Genomic DNA, 14652 nt, shown 5'->3' with positions numbered 1-14652 from the left:
CAAAAACACCTGCTCCCTCCTTAGATCATTTGCTGATTTCCACTACATTGTGAAGAACACCAGGTTTTAATCCACATCATAGGAGATAGAAGAGTGAGGCTCAGAGACGTTTAAGTCCTTGCTAATGATCTTGAATCAAACCCAAGCTTGCTCACAATTACATGGTCTTTCTGATAGGAACATCCCCACCAGGATTGTCTGCCTACAGGGCGTGACCTACCCACCTCTCCTTCATTGTTCACTGAGAAGTAGTTCATGTCAGCCACGTCTTCTAGCTTCACATAATTGCAGGCCATGGGGGCTCCAACGTGGCCTAGAACATACCACACTGAATCAACTGAGAAACCATAAAATGGCGATAATTTCAGGCTTATTTCTGACATATTTTTGGATTGACTCTAAAAGAGTAAGACTGAAAAATTACCTGGCATCAATGCAGCATAATCCAGAACTTGACTTTGGCATATGCCATTGCAGTCCAGAGCATTAAAGTTAACTGAACTCCTAAGTCCTAGTCCAAGTAGAACCCTTCTCCCAACCACTATACCTCTTACTCAGCAGATGGAGGACTTACCCGATGTCCAGTCTCCAGGTGATGTAAATGTACAGCCACCTGTGCATTCTGTTTGACCGTAAGCTTCATACACCTGGGAAACCAAAGAAGGCTTTCAGACTTAAGATAAAGCATGAATTGGAAGAGAGTGCAGTCTCTAAGGGTTCAAGAATACTCAATGTCTTAAAACCTTGAGTTCATGCTCCAGCTGCTGAGTCTTTACTGTCAAGTCTTTTGGCCACTCAAAAACCAAAAGGGTCCAAAATGAATTAAAGTATGGAAATTTACATAAAAATGTGGCATTTCAAGTAGATGGGAAAATGCAAGTTATTCACTCCATGATGTACAACCCAATGACAATTGAACTTGAACCTGGACAATGAAGCACCACTGAAGAAAGTAGCATTAAAAAAAAAAAAAAGAAAGAAATAGCTCCAGCTATGATACAGAACAGAAGTTAGCAAATTTTTCTGTACCAGACAAAATAGTAAGTATTTTTGGCTTTGGAAGCCATGTGGTCTCTGTCTTAACAATTTAACTCTGCCAAGGCAGAACAATAATAGCCTTAGACCATATATAAGTGAATGAACATGAGTGTTTCAATATCATTTTTGTTACAAATAGAGGAGATAAAGGCCAGGTGCTGTTGGTCACACCTGTAATCCTAGCACTGTAGGAGGCTGAGGTGAATGGAATGCCTGAGCTCACAGGTTTGAGATCAACCTGAGCAAGAGGGAGACTGTGTCTCTAAAAATAACCAGGCGTCATGGTGGGCACCTGTAGTCCCAGCTACTCAGGAGGCTGAGACAAGAGAATCGCTTAAGCCCAAGAGTTTGAGGTTGCTGTGAGCTATGATGCGACAGCACTCTACCAAGGGCAACAAAATGAGGCTCTTCCTCAAAAAACAAAAGCAAAACAAAACAAAACAAAACAAACAGGCAGTAAGTCAGATACGGCTCATGCTGCAATTTGCCATCTAATGTAGAAGATAATTTTGACCAGGGAGAGGCTGGTAACAGAAAACAAGTTAATAGGCTACTGCTCTGGTGAGTGCGGCCTGTGATAAGCAAAGTTGGTAAAGTGAGAGAATGACTTAGTGAAGACATTTCTGGGAAGTGGGTAGCAACAGGGCCTTCTGATCTACTGGTTTTGGAGGCTGAGGGAAAGGAAGGGATTAAAAATGGCCAAGAGGATGCTAACTTGAGAGACTAGAGGACTTTTGGCCTTGGCATCCATTCAGACTTATTTTCAATTATGGTTATATGGATGGAGACATTCTCTAAGAGGACAAATCTCTGCCTGTTTTATTCACGTGGTTCATGGTTGTCATCCATTTGTGCCAAGCCCTTGGACAAATTCCAAATGGAGCTGAGATTTAACTAGAGACATGGAAAATGACAAGATTATCAGAAAAATGGGTGAAAACAGTCTTATGAAAAAAATATTGGGGGTTAGGAAGTTCTGTATAAGCAATTCAAAAACCACAAAAAGAACAAATTAATTCTATCACAAAATGTTTGAACAGTTACATAGACAAAAGAGATGAGACTAGGAAAAATAATTCTAACATGACAAAAGTTAATATTGCAGGTTATCTCTAATCCAAAATGCTCCAAAATCTGAAACTTTTTGAGCAAAAACATAATGCTCAAAGGAAATGCTCCCTGGAGCATTTTGGAATTTGGATTCTCAGATTTGAGATGCTCAACCCATATAAGGTAAATATTCCAAAATATTCAAGCATCTCAAACAAGGGATACTCAATCTGTATTATTACATGAAAAACTCTTATAAAGAATATGAAAAAGAACGAGTTATCCTTTGCCCATTTTTCTATAAGAAAATAATAGAATAATTCATGGAAGAAATAGACATGTAGTAAGCAACAGAAAGATGTTTGGCATTAGTAACAAAAATGCAGTAAGACTTTTCATGTATCTGATTGACTAAGATTTAAATGACTGATAAAGCAAGTATGTGGGCAAATAAGGCCCCAGGCATTTGTAGGAGTGCATAAAAAAGATGAGATTCACATACACACACAAACACCTAGTTGTACATACATATTTATATGAGGCGGAGAGAGAAAGAGAGACCTAGTAATCCTTTCTTGCATGGATTTATCCTAGGTAAATGACTGATTAGTTACAACAATGAAAAATGGTAAGCAACCCAAGTCTTCATAAGTAGGAGGTGAGTTCTTTGAATATAGTTGAGCCATGAACAACTTGGGTTTGAACTGTGGGGGTTCACATATATGCAGATTTTCTTCTGCCCCTGAGACAGCAAGACCAACTGCTCTTTTTCCTCTTTCTCAGCCTACTCAACATGAAGGTGATGAGAATGAAGACCTTTATCATGATCCACTTTTACTTAATGAATAATAAATATATTTTCTCTTAACATTTTCTTAATAATATTTTCTTTTCTCTAGCTTTATTAAAAGAATACAGCTAGTATAAGGATACATATAACACAAAAAATAAGTTAACTGACTGTTTATGTTATAGCTAAGGCTATAGTTAATAGTAGACTATGAGTAGTTAAGTTTGGGAAGAGTCAAAAGTTATATGCAAATTTTCAGCTGTGCAGGGGATCGAGGCCCCTGTTGTTCAGGGTCAAATGTACATTCAATAAACTATTGTAAAACCATTAATATCATGCAGCTCTTTATTTGACAAGGAGAAATATTGATGGGGCACTGTTTAATAGGTGTTTATTTATTTTAATAAATAAAGATTTAAGATTAATTTTCTTAAGACATAAGATCTTGGGCAGTGCCTATGGCTCAAAGGAGTAGGGCATCGGCCCCATATACCGGAGGTGGCGGGTTCAAACCCAGCCTTGGCCAAAAACTGCAAAAAGGAAAAAGAGAGAGAGAAAGAGAGAGAGATAAGGTCTTGCTGGAGTTCAGAGTCACAATGATAATTCACTGCGGCCTCTAACTCATGTGCTCAAACATTTTCCTGGCTCAGCCTCCTGAATAGCTGGGACTATGGGCATCATTCCTGGCTAACTGTTTTGTATTTTGTAGAGACAGAATCTGTCTACTCATATGTTACCTGGGCTAGTCTCAAGTGCTTCTCCTGCCTTGGCCTCCCAAAATGCTGAGATTATAGGTGTGAGCCACCATGCCTCACCTAACAAGTGTTTTAGAACACTGATGTGATTTATGGAGAGTTTTCTGTTCACAGACACATGGAGAGATAACTAAAAGAATAGTTTCTTTGGATTTTAAGAATTTGGGTGACTTTTTCTTTGGTACTTTTTAGTTATGTTTTTATTTTTATTTAAACAGTGAGCTTTATTTGTGCAAACATAAAATAAGCTATCTTCAAAAAGGTGCTTGGCTTACCTGACATCCCATGGCTGCTCGGAGAAAAGTCATGACTGGAGTAGAGATGGGGGCAGCTCCAGTGACCAGGATGCGGACCTTCCCGCCCAGGCTGGCCTGTTCAGAATTGCAATAAGACTTCCTGAAACCCATTTCCTTGGGTTCAATTTCCACCACTGTAAAATGAGTCTAAAAGCCCTGTGTTGTTATGAGAATTAAACTCGGATTACTTCTTATGTTAATTTATAAAGCCCTTCGAGTTGAGCCTGGGATTATAGAAAGACATTTAAAATGTTAGGGCTATCATTGTCATCACCATCCATAACTGGAACCAGAAGTGACATTTTTTAAAAGGTTTCTCATATAATTTATATTCTTGGGCTCCTCAAATTACTTATAACATCAACAGACTACTTAAGCAAATAAGAGAGACAGCTAAATCCTTCTTTTGCTTTTTGACCAATTCTCAGTGGTAAAGTTGTACAAGAGGGGCTTCAAAAGGTAAGTAGACACAAAATCTGAAAGGATCTCAAAGGAAAATCAGAATATACTGGGTCAATGGGCAGCCCAGATATTTGCCTGACTCAGTACAGGACCCACCCAACCTACCTGGATCTTTCTAAAGATGAGCTTGTCCCAGCAACTGTCATTCCTGATGACACCCCTTTGCACTTCTTTGAATTTCCAGGTAACAGCAAAGTTCAATAAGAACTTCTTCAAAGGTGTCTTGGCTTCATTTTGCACCTGCAGGGTAACAGGTCCTCTTAGTTCAAAACCTATTAAAGATACTCACCAAGGCCATTAGTTACTGAGCAAGAGTTGGTGCATTCTAGCTTCATAAGAAAGTGTCCCAACATTCAAAGTAGGATGTTGGTATTTTAACTTAGAATATCTTGAAAAAAATTACTCTACCTTTCATATGGAACCAGGAAAAAACTCCATAGCCAGTGCAATTCTACGAAATAAGAACAAATCTGGAGGCATCAGGTTACCAGACTTCAGTTTTATACTTTAAGTCTGTAAGTAACAAAATAGCAATGTACTGGCATAAAAGTAGAGACATAGCTCTATGAAACAGAATAGAGAACCTAGTGGTGAAACCAGCCTTGTATTGCCATCTGATCTTTAATAAAGCAAACAAAAGATGGGGGGAAATGGGGGGAAAGAATCCTTATTTAATAAGTAGTGCTGGAAGAACTGGTTAGCTACATGTAAAAGAGTGAAACTATACCTGCTCCTCTCACCACTTAAAAAATTAATTCACAATAGACAAAAAAAAAAGTTTAAATCTAAGATACAAAACTATAAAATCTCTAGAAGAAAAGTGGGAAAAACTGGATCTTACCAGCCCAGGAAGAGAATTTATGAAGAGAACCTCATTGGCAATTGCAGCAGCAACACACATAAATAAATGGGACTTGATCATGTTAAAAAGTTTCTGCATAGCTAAGGAGAACAACCACCAAACAGAACAACAAACCAAAGAGACAGCCTTCGGAATGGTAGAGAGTATCACATGCCATCACCTGACAAAGGGCTAATAACCAGAATTTACAATGAACTCAAGCAAATCAACAAGAAAAAAGCAAACAACCCGATTAAAAATTGGGCAAGAGACATGAACAAAATCTCAAATGAGGACAAAAGAATGGCCACCAAATACATGAAAAATTCCTCATAGTTCCCAATTATCAGAGAAATGCAAATCAAAACTACTCTAAGACAGGCGGCGCCTGTGGCTCAAAGGAGTGGGGCACTGGCCCCATATGCCGGAGATGGCAGGTTCAAACCCGGCCCTGGCCAAAAAACTGCAAAAAAAAACCTACTCTCAGACAACACCTAACCCCAGTGAGAATAGAGCCCACAAGGTCCTACAGCAGCAGATGCTGGTGTAGGTGCAGAGGGAAGAGAATACTAGTGTATTGGTGGGACTGCAAACTAGTATAGCCTTCACAAAAAAAAGTATGAAGATTCCTCAAAAAACTAAAAATAGACCTTCCATTTAATCCAGCAGTACCCTTACTAGGCATCTACCCAAAAGATAAAAAGTTATTTTACTATAAGGATGTTTGCACCCAACTCAGTTATTACAACTCAATTCACAATCACAAAGACATGGAAACAACCCAAGTGCCCTTAAACCATGAATAGACTAACAAACTGTGGTATATGTACACCATGGAATACTATTCAACCATAGAAAGATAATTTTTTTTTTTTTTTGGCAGTTTTTGGCCGAGGCTGGGTTTGAACCTGCCACCTCTGGCATATGGGGCCAGCTGGTGCCCTACCACTTTGAGCCACAGGCACCGCCCATTTTTTTTTTTTTTTTTTTTTAGACAGAGTCTTACTCAGTCCCCCTGGGGTTGAGTACCATGGCATCATAGCTTACAGTAACCTCAAACCCTCGAGCTCAAGTGATTCTCTTGCTTCAGGCTCCCAAGTAGCTGGGACTACAGGTGCCCGCCATAACGCCCAGCTGTATTGTAGAGACGGGGGTCTCACTCTTACTCAGGCTGATCTCGAACCCCTGAGCTCAAGCAATCAACCCACCTCAGTCTCCCAGAGTGCTGGGATTACAGGCATGAGCCACTGTACCCGGCTCCAAATTTTGTATCTTTTGTAACAACCTAGAAGGACTTGGAGAATAATCTCCTAAGTATCACAAGAATGAAAAACTAAGCATTACATAAACTCAATACAAAGTTGAAACTAGAAGATTAACAACTATAGGTCCACATTAGAGAAAAACTCAATTATCAAGGGGAGGCAGTAGTAAGTTACCACCTACCAGGCACCATGCATGGGTATAAGGCACACTCCCTGGGTGAAGGACACAACTACATCTTGGACTTTACCTGACAAATGCAAGTGATGTAACCTAATCGCATGTACTCTCATACTAATCTGACTTTTTTTGTAAAAGGAAATAAAATAAAGAGGGAAAATAAAACTTAAAAAAGGCAGTCTCCTACACTCATGAGCCAGATTACTAAATAATGATGAACCACACTGAAAAAGAAGTGAGCTTAGTATACATACAGAACGCTAGCCCCTCCCTATATTACTGGTCCTTGGCCAACAACTTTGACCACTAGGATAGCCATGTCCTCAAAAGATGGTCAAGAAGGACCAACTACCTACAAACTCACCTGGGGGGTGGGGGGTGGGGTACTAGATTGGGAAAAAAAAACAGCTCAATAAGTACCACCTCTAGGGCTTTGATTTAGTAGGCCAAACCACCTCTTCCTCCCTGTTCTCCCTACAATGCTTATATAACTAAACTTAGGGAATTACCACCCTTCTCTATAAATAAAGTGCTTTTAGTCCTACCCAATCGACTTTCCTACCTCTTTGGGCTCAATTATGACACCATTTTCCCAGCTTACATTTTTGCCCTATGGCCTCACTATGATTCTACATGGTGAAACTCCATTTACCACGCTCCTACCAAAGAGTTTTCCCAAATGAGGCCCAAACAGGTCTCCCCTCCTGTTTCCAACATTAAATTTTGAACTCCATATTCTGACTTTCAAGATGTCAGATTCTAGGGAATCAAAGTGATTTTCCACTTTAAAACTTAAAGAATGCTTCTCTGGCCATCTTCCACATTTACACCCTCATCTCTGGGCTTTGAGTCAACAAGGACTGTTAATCCTCACCTCCTAATATAAATTGTGCTGTAGGATCTAGGCTTCCTGTCATGCCATTAACTATCTTTTTTTTTTAATTTTAATTTAATTTTATTTTATATAATTTTATTTTTTATTAAGTCTTTTGTACATAGATCATAAATACATTTATGCCCATTTCAGTGTGTTATTTGTACAAATCGGAGTGCTTACATCATACTAATCAGCATAGCTTTCATCTCATTTACCCAATTATAGCATTAGGACATTTGTGTTCTACACATGATAGAACCAACTTGTACTTGCAATGTGCTCCATAGTTGTGGTCCTCCTACTATCCCCTACTATCACTCCCACCCCATTAACTATCATTTTACCAATATCTCACTATCTGTCTCCAAGATCCATACTCAAACTCTTCCTGATCATGCCCTTCCTGACGCTGCCCTCAACTATAAGAGATTTATTTTTTTTGTTTATTTTTTTTATTTTTTTTTTATTTTTTTTTTTGTAGAGACAGAGTCTCACTTTATGGCCCTCGGTAGAGTGCCGTGGCCTCACACAGCTCACAGCAACCTCCAACTCTTGGGCTTAAGCGATTCTCTTGCCTCAGCCTCCCAAGTAGCTGGGACTATAGGCGCCCGCCACAACGCTAAAGAGATTTATTTTTTTTCAACCTTCTTAAGACTCACCCTTCCTGGAGCAACTCACTGACAAAGAGCCAGAGTTAGAAACTTCTGCTAATGAAGCCCTTTATTTAAAAAATAAGTTCCATAAGTGATCTGTGTATTAAGTATTACAATATGAAATAACTTTCTCTCAGAAATACAAAATGTCCAACAAGATGAATAAAAAACAAAATAACCCTGTCCAATAATTCCATAGCACGATGAGGAATTGTTACAGTTGTTCATCATTCTGCTAAAAACCAGGGCTTTTAATGTCCAGGGGGCATCTGTGTTCTAGAATACTACCTACCTTGTCCCTGGAGCCCCAGTTTATAATTTGGTGAACATTCTATGTGTAAAAGGAAATGTTAGAATTTCAGGGTGGGGTCTAAAACGTAAAAAATGGCCACGTGCTACTTCCTCGGGGCTCCAAGCCTGTGGAATTATGAAATGTTACTCTGTGGCCAGAGTTCAAATCTCAGATCCAGTGGCTCCTGAGAGAAATTAGCCAATCTCAGACTTGGATGAGAAATATACAAGAGGAGGTTGGGACATCTTGCTGTGTCAGAAAGCAAGGAACCTCTCAGAGACTACAGGGTCATGTCAAAAGAACATAAAGGCAATCTGATGAGGGCTCCCAGTTTCTAAGAGACAACTTGAATTCATCATGAATCAAAAAAGAGTGATTCAAATTAAAAAAACACATATGAAAATTATGGGTTCCTAAAAACACGAAGAAAAAACCTCGTTGGCCACTTTTGAAGATCAATCCATATTCTGAAGATTGATAAGTAAAGGCAAAGAATCAAAATATGTTTCATGCCTTTGTGGAAGAATCTCAGCTAATAAATACAAGAGGAAGGACAGAATTAGAAAAAAGTCATCGTTTTGAAATCCCTAAAGAAAAAGTAGAGTCAGTGAGACCTAAAACGCCTATGTGAAAGTTTGATTCTGGCCCTATGTCTTAATAAGATATGACTCCAGGGAAGTTATTTAACTTTTAAGGCTCAGTTTCCTCCTCATCAGTTAGAGATAATAAGTGTAATTTCCTTATGCTTTTGTGAGCACTTAATGAGACGATGCATGTGGCATGTGCATCTTGGCCTGGCACCTCAGTAAGCTGCTCAGGAACCAGGACACACTATGAAAGCAGAGTAACAACTTCTGCTAAGTCAGCTGAACTTGGAGGGGTGAGCTCTTTCTCCAGATCAGGTCATCGTAATGTTATCCAGAGGTAAAAAGACTGGTTTTATGTATAATGGCTTTTCATGGCTGGACTTGTAAATGTGGCTTTATGTAGATACTTATAGGGGGTGAGGGGTTGATGTGGAGAAAATTTCTTAGCAGTATAGCATCCCTAAGAGCCGTAGTGCAGGGCTAAGTCACAGGCAGTCCCTTCATCTTAGGGCCAGCCCAGTAGGAGCGTTAGTACCTTATCATAGACTCTGTTAAGGAGTCGAGGCACAGCGGGGAACACTGTGGGCTTTAGAGTCTTCATGTCATCAGGCAGCAACCGAATATCTCCTTGGAAAAAACCAACTTTAGCACCACTGCAGTATATGACAGCCTAAAAAAACAAACAACAACAACAACAACAACAAAAAATGGCAGAGCTCAGAGCCCAAGGACCCTTCATCGGAAGCCTGTCTTGGATGGAACTGAGGCAGTGAGTTGAGGACCACAGGTATCCACCCTCCCAATTGAGGTACCCAGGATTCTGAGAGCCTCCCCTCAAGAAGGGATAGAAATTCATGTCTGGGGAGGAGGCAGAACAGATAACACAGATAATGAAACTGTGGCCCTGTCGTCTCCATCACAGCTCTATGACAGTCTACATTATCATCCTTTGTAAGACACCATCACTCATTTTCCCTAAGGAAAAAAACACTGCCCATTCAAGTAGGGCCTGCCTTCAATCATGAGACTATCCCCATTTTGTAAATGTTAAAAATATTTGCAAAAGGCTTATTAGAATTAATTTTTTATTACTCAGATATCAACACTTGAGCCTGAGGAACTGAATCTTGCAATATTTTTTGTGTGTTTTAGGCATTGACTCTAAGCTGGATGAAGGGACATTTGGAGAAGGGACAGAGAGAGGACTTCCCAGCCTCACTATCTGTGTTTTGAAAAGGCCAACACTGCTTGCCGTTCTCAAATCCACTTCAGACTGGCTCAATCTAGATCTTTTCAGAAATTTTAACCCAAATAAAATAAAAAAGAAGACACAATGTCTCATGTGGCAGTTCAGAATTAAGGGCAGACAGTGAGCTCCCAGCTGTGATCTCCCTGAACTCACACAACCCTGTGAAGGCAGGAGCAGGTATTAGCCTCCTTGAGTATACACAGGCTCAACAGAGCAAGGCTCCATAGCACGTTAGGGGTCCTGCCAGGGTTAGGACTCAAATGAGACAACTCCCTTCCTGTACCTCTCATGTTGGAGACAGGGCTATAAATGTTGTGTGGAAGCCTTTGGAATAAACATGAGACTAGCAAGTCAAGACTCCCTTTTCACACACCTGCTAGGAACATGGGACACTCACCTGGACAATCCTCTCAAACATATGGGCCAAAGGGAGGTAGGATATGGTCACATCATCAGGGTTGGGCACAAACGTATGCTATTGATCAGGGAACAGAGAGGAGACGACATCAGATTAATGCCAATTTTCTCTTCCAAAGGAGATTTAAAAACTACCCCTTCTAGGCGCCGCCTGTGGCTCAGTCGGTAGGGTGCCGGCCCCATATACTGAGGGTGGTGGGTTCAAACCCAGCCCCAGCCAAACTGCAACCAAAAAATAGCCGGGCGTTTTGGCGGGTGCCTGTAGTCCCAGCTGCTCGGGAGGCTGAGGCAAGAGAATCGCTTAAGCCCAGGAGTTGGAGGTTGCTGTGAGCTGTGTGAGGCCACGGCACTCTACCAAGGGCCATAAAGTGAGACTCTGTCTCTACAAAAAAAAAAAAAAAAACTACCCCTTCCACGACTGCCAGATACAACTATGCAGGTGGTACACTGTCTAACTCGTAAGTATTACCTTTAACTGCGTAGAGAATAGAGATTTGTAGTGATCCTAAAAGACCAAGATGAAATACACACTTCTCTGGACAAAGACACACCAGGACTTAAAATACCCCCCCCACTTCTTCTAACTTCAAAAATAAAAATCTTATGACAGATTCGCATTTTAATGAGTTTTTTTTTTTTCAATTGACTACTGACCTCCACACATTTCAGAAAACCAGCAACATTTGAAGCAATATTTTCATGGGTTAACATAGCTCCTTTGGGGTCACCTGTAGGAGATAAGAGGTAGAAAGAAATTAAGAGCTACTTTTATGTAGCTAATAGGTAGCCTTTGACCTTAAAAAAGCAGCTAGATTCAATTGGTCCTATTCCAGAGAGCCAAAAGCTTTGCCTGTCCCTGTGTCTTTTTGTGGATAACATATCCCTCTGGTTAGGAATGATTAATGCCCCCAGAGATTCTACTGCTGAATGCATCACTGGCCTGTTAGTACCCATCCTCTCAAATAGGAACATAGTCAAAAAGAAAAATACCAGTAAACCTCCCACCACCTTGTACTGTATGTCTAGAATTTCAGATGTACCGATATTACCTAGTAATATTACTGCAAACCATATAAAATGGGCATACTGGAATGAATTTAAGTATAGACCACCATGGGCCACACTGAAAACTATTAAATGTTCTAATAAATGGGTGGGTGTAAAGTGGGGCTGGAGCCTTCTGTGGAGGACTATCACTGAGTTACCTTGATTGAATGAAATCATTCCAGTGGTGTCAAATGGGGAGAGTAGTAGCTTTGGGGGGGAAAGGTTGATTTTTGATGTCATCTTTTGAGACCCTTGAAATCCGTATCACGTAAACACTCTCCAGTATACTCAGTGAAGTTTAATTCTGCTTATGTTTTTCTATTAAAGAATCCACACTCAGAAGTCTTAAGATTGTGGGCCTCAAGGATAGGCCTAATTCGTACGGCATATTTACCAGCCCGCCCCTGGGCAAGGACTCCAGCCATGTTCCTGGCTGACCAGGGCTCCAAGGGACAGCTTCAGGAGCACTGACCTGTGGTTCCACTGGTGAAACAAATGATGCTTAGGTCTTCTGGATTAGGAGGCTGGAGGGGAAGCACAAGAGCTTAGTCTACCACCAACTCTGAGAGTTGTCTATGGCAAGACTCAAAACTCGGACAGAAGAAAACTTACCACAGGTTTTCTGAAGTTCTCTTTGCCTAGATTCTACATGAACAGAAAACCAAGAAGGGAAGAAATTAGTTGAGATGGACACACTATGACAAACACAGCCCTCTGTTTTGCTTTCCCTTGACAAGACGTCTATAGGAATGCAACCAAAATCCGCATCTGCATCAGACCCAGAGGACAATATTCAGGCACAATGGAAGAGCGTAAGATTTCTCTAGAACACCAGCCCACAGAAGGCACATCCCAGATGTCTGAAGTTACCATCATACTCTTCAGGTTCAGTCATCTAGGACCATAACTAAATCTATTTTGAAAGATATGAATAGTTAACCATTCCAGGCTTATCCCAGTCACTATCATGAGCAATTTACATATATTAACTCATTGAACTCATGACAACACCTGTGTGAGGTAGGGGCTATTTTTATTCCCATATTATGGACAGTGAAAGGGAGGTGTGGATTCCCTAATAGACTCGGAGCTGGAATGTGAATCCACACAGACTGGCTTTGGGAGCCACATCCTTAACTATTAGTACGCTCCTACTTATTCTGTCCTTGGAGTCTCTACACTCCCTTGTCATGGGTTTCTGAGTTGTCCTAAGGGAATTGTTCTCAAAGCTTCCCAGCACGAATCTAATTTATTCCTTGCAGGCCACCCCTGGAGAACAACAGCCCTGTGCTCTTGAGCAGACACCTTGCAAGTTGCCCAGGGGGCAAGCTGAATTTCAGACCCATACCTCAGCATCAAACAAGGATAAGATCTCAACTCCAGTCTTCTCCGCTCTTTGCTTCAGGTCATCATCGAAGGAGTCCATAAGGATGACCATCTTAAGGCCTGGAGTGAGGCCCTTCTCTACATTCCCTATCAGGATGGATGCCTTTTGGGGTGTATCACAGATCACTGTGGTGATATTGGCTGAAAGCGGAAATGGAACCAGAGGTCACCCTCCTGCTCTGCTAAGTGCTCAATTACCTTGCAAAGAGGAAGGGATTTTTAAAAATTTCAAAGCTAACGGATCCCCAAAGTAGATTATGTCTGCAAATCAGATTTATAATGTACTAACTGAAACACTCCATTGATAATAAATGAGCTTAGTTGAAACAGCAGCACATAATTTTCTTGCAGGCTACTAACACATTTTATGGTTTATAGAGGGAAATTTCTTCTCCCTAAGAAAAGTCACCTAGACAACGTACATAGATCACAAGATTGGTCCTATCAACATGTTTTATTTTGAGGACGGGAGTGGGAGCCCACCAGTGGTAGAGACAAATGAGATTTTTGGCAGACAAGTGTTTTATGATTCTAAATGTGATCATTTGCTTTGGTACTTGTGTGTACAACTAGAAAACTTCTGATGGTATCTAGTGCCCAAATGAATATGCTCGCATTCACATATTCACAAATGAATATGCTCGCATTCATTCACATATCCAAGTAGAATCTTGGATATGTGAAAGGGCTGTTACTTGCCTATTGAAATTGGACTTGTTTTTCTAATAATGGTTATTTTTTTTTTTCTACAGACTCACCATGGGCATTGGTCCATGTTGGTTAACTGTACTGACTTAGGTTCACAAAGGTAAAAATTAAATCTTAGCCATACCGTGATTTAGTCAATTAAGCTCACTCTCCGACCTTTTATCCAGTGTGCTCAAAGCGAGTAGTCTTGTCTCTCAACTGTATACTGAGCCACCTGAGAGCATTGTATTGAGCTATGGATATCTCTGCATCATGGGCTTTTTGTAAATTCTCTGTAAATTATATTCTAAGTATTATCTAAGAAAGCCTTGAGCATTTTCTGGCCCTAGCAATTCAAGTCTGCTAAAAATAAGTAGAGATTGAGGAATTACTCAGCATTAAGACAGAATCAAGTCCTAACATAATTACAAAGTTTTACCTTTGTTGACAATATAAATGATGGCTTCTTCTCCCAAGGTGTCATACAGGGGGACAGCTACCATGGAGTATGTGTAACAAGCCAACTCAGAGATGATCCACTGTACAAAGAGAAGTTCACGTTAGGACTGGAGTGCATTTTAGAGACTATTCGTCGTTCAGTCATTCAGCCAACAAGTGCTTACTTGGTAACTTTTATGTTAAAAAAAAAAAAAAGATTACTGTGGGGCCAGAGGGACTGTCACTGATATTACTACAAAGTACAGTTAAATAAGGGCGATAAGATAGACAACTACAGTACAAAGGTAGACCAGGATATGAAGATAGAGGGCAGTCCATTTCAT

General features: G+C 40.4%; 1 protein-coding gene across 3 annotated transcripts in view; it reads right to left on the bottom strand.

The window, feature by feature from the left end:
• ACSL5 (acyl-CoA synthetase long chain family member 5) overlaps positions 1-14652 on the bottom strand; it is a 48314-nt gene that overhangs the window by 6217 nt on the left and 27445 nt on the right. For all 3 annotated transcript variants that reach the window (XM_053583698.1, XM_053583700.1, XM_053583699.1), the window contains exons 6-16: positions 14310-14409; positions 13146-13324; positions 12410-12442; positions 12270-12321; positions 11405-11478; positions 10731-10808; positions 9620-9754; positions 4497-4631; positions 3909-4004; positions 575-647; positions 225-313 (exon numbers count right to left, since the gene is read on the bottom strand). In XM_053583698.1, the coding sequence (XP_053439673.1) occupies positions 225-313; positions 575-647; positions 3909-4004; positions 4497-4631; positions 9620-9754; positions 10731-10808; positions 11405-11478; positions 12270-12321; positions 12410-12442; positions 13146-13324; positions 14310-14409 (1044 nt within the window). The remainder of the gene's footprint in view (positions 1-224; positions 314-574; positions 648-3908; positions 4005-4496; positions 4632-9619; positions 9755-10730; positions 10809-11404; positions 11479-12269; positions 12322-12409; positions 12443-13145; positions 13325-14309; positions 14410-14652) is intronic.

Source organism: Nycticebus coucang, chromosome 3 (genome assembly GCF_027406575.1).
Source record: "Nycticebus coucang isolate mNycCou1 chromosome 3, mNycCou1.pri, whole genome shotgun sequence".
NCBI classification, from domain to species: Eukaryota; Metazoa; Chordata; class Mammalia; order Primates; family Lorisidae; genus Nycticebus; species Nycticebus coucang.
The sequence above is the reverse complement of the archived record's forward strand: the minus strand, read 5'-3'. Positions and strand labels throughout refer to the sequence as shown.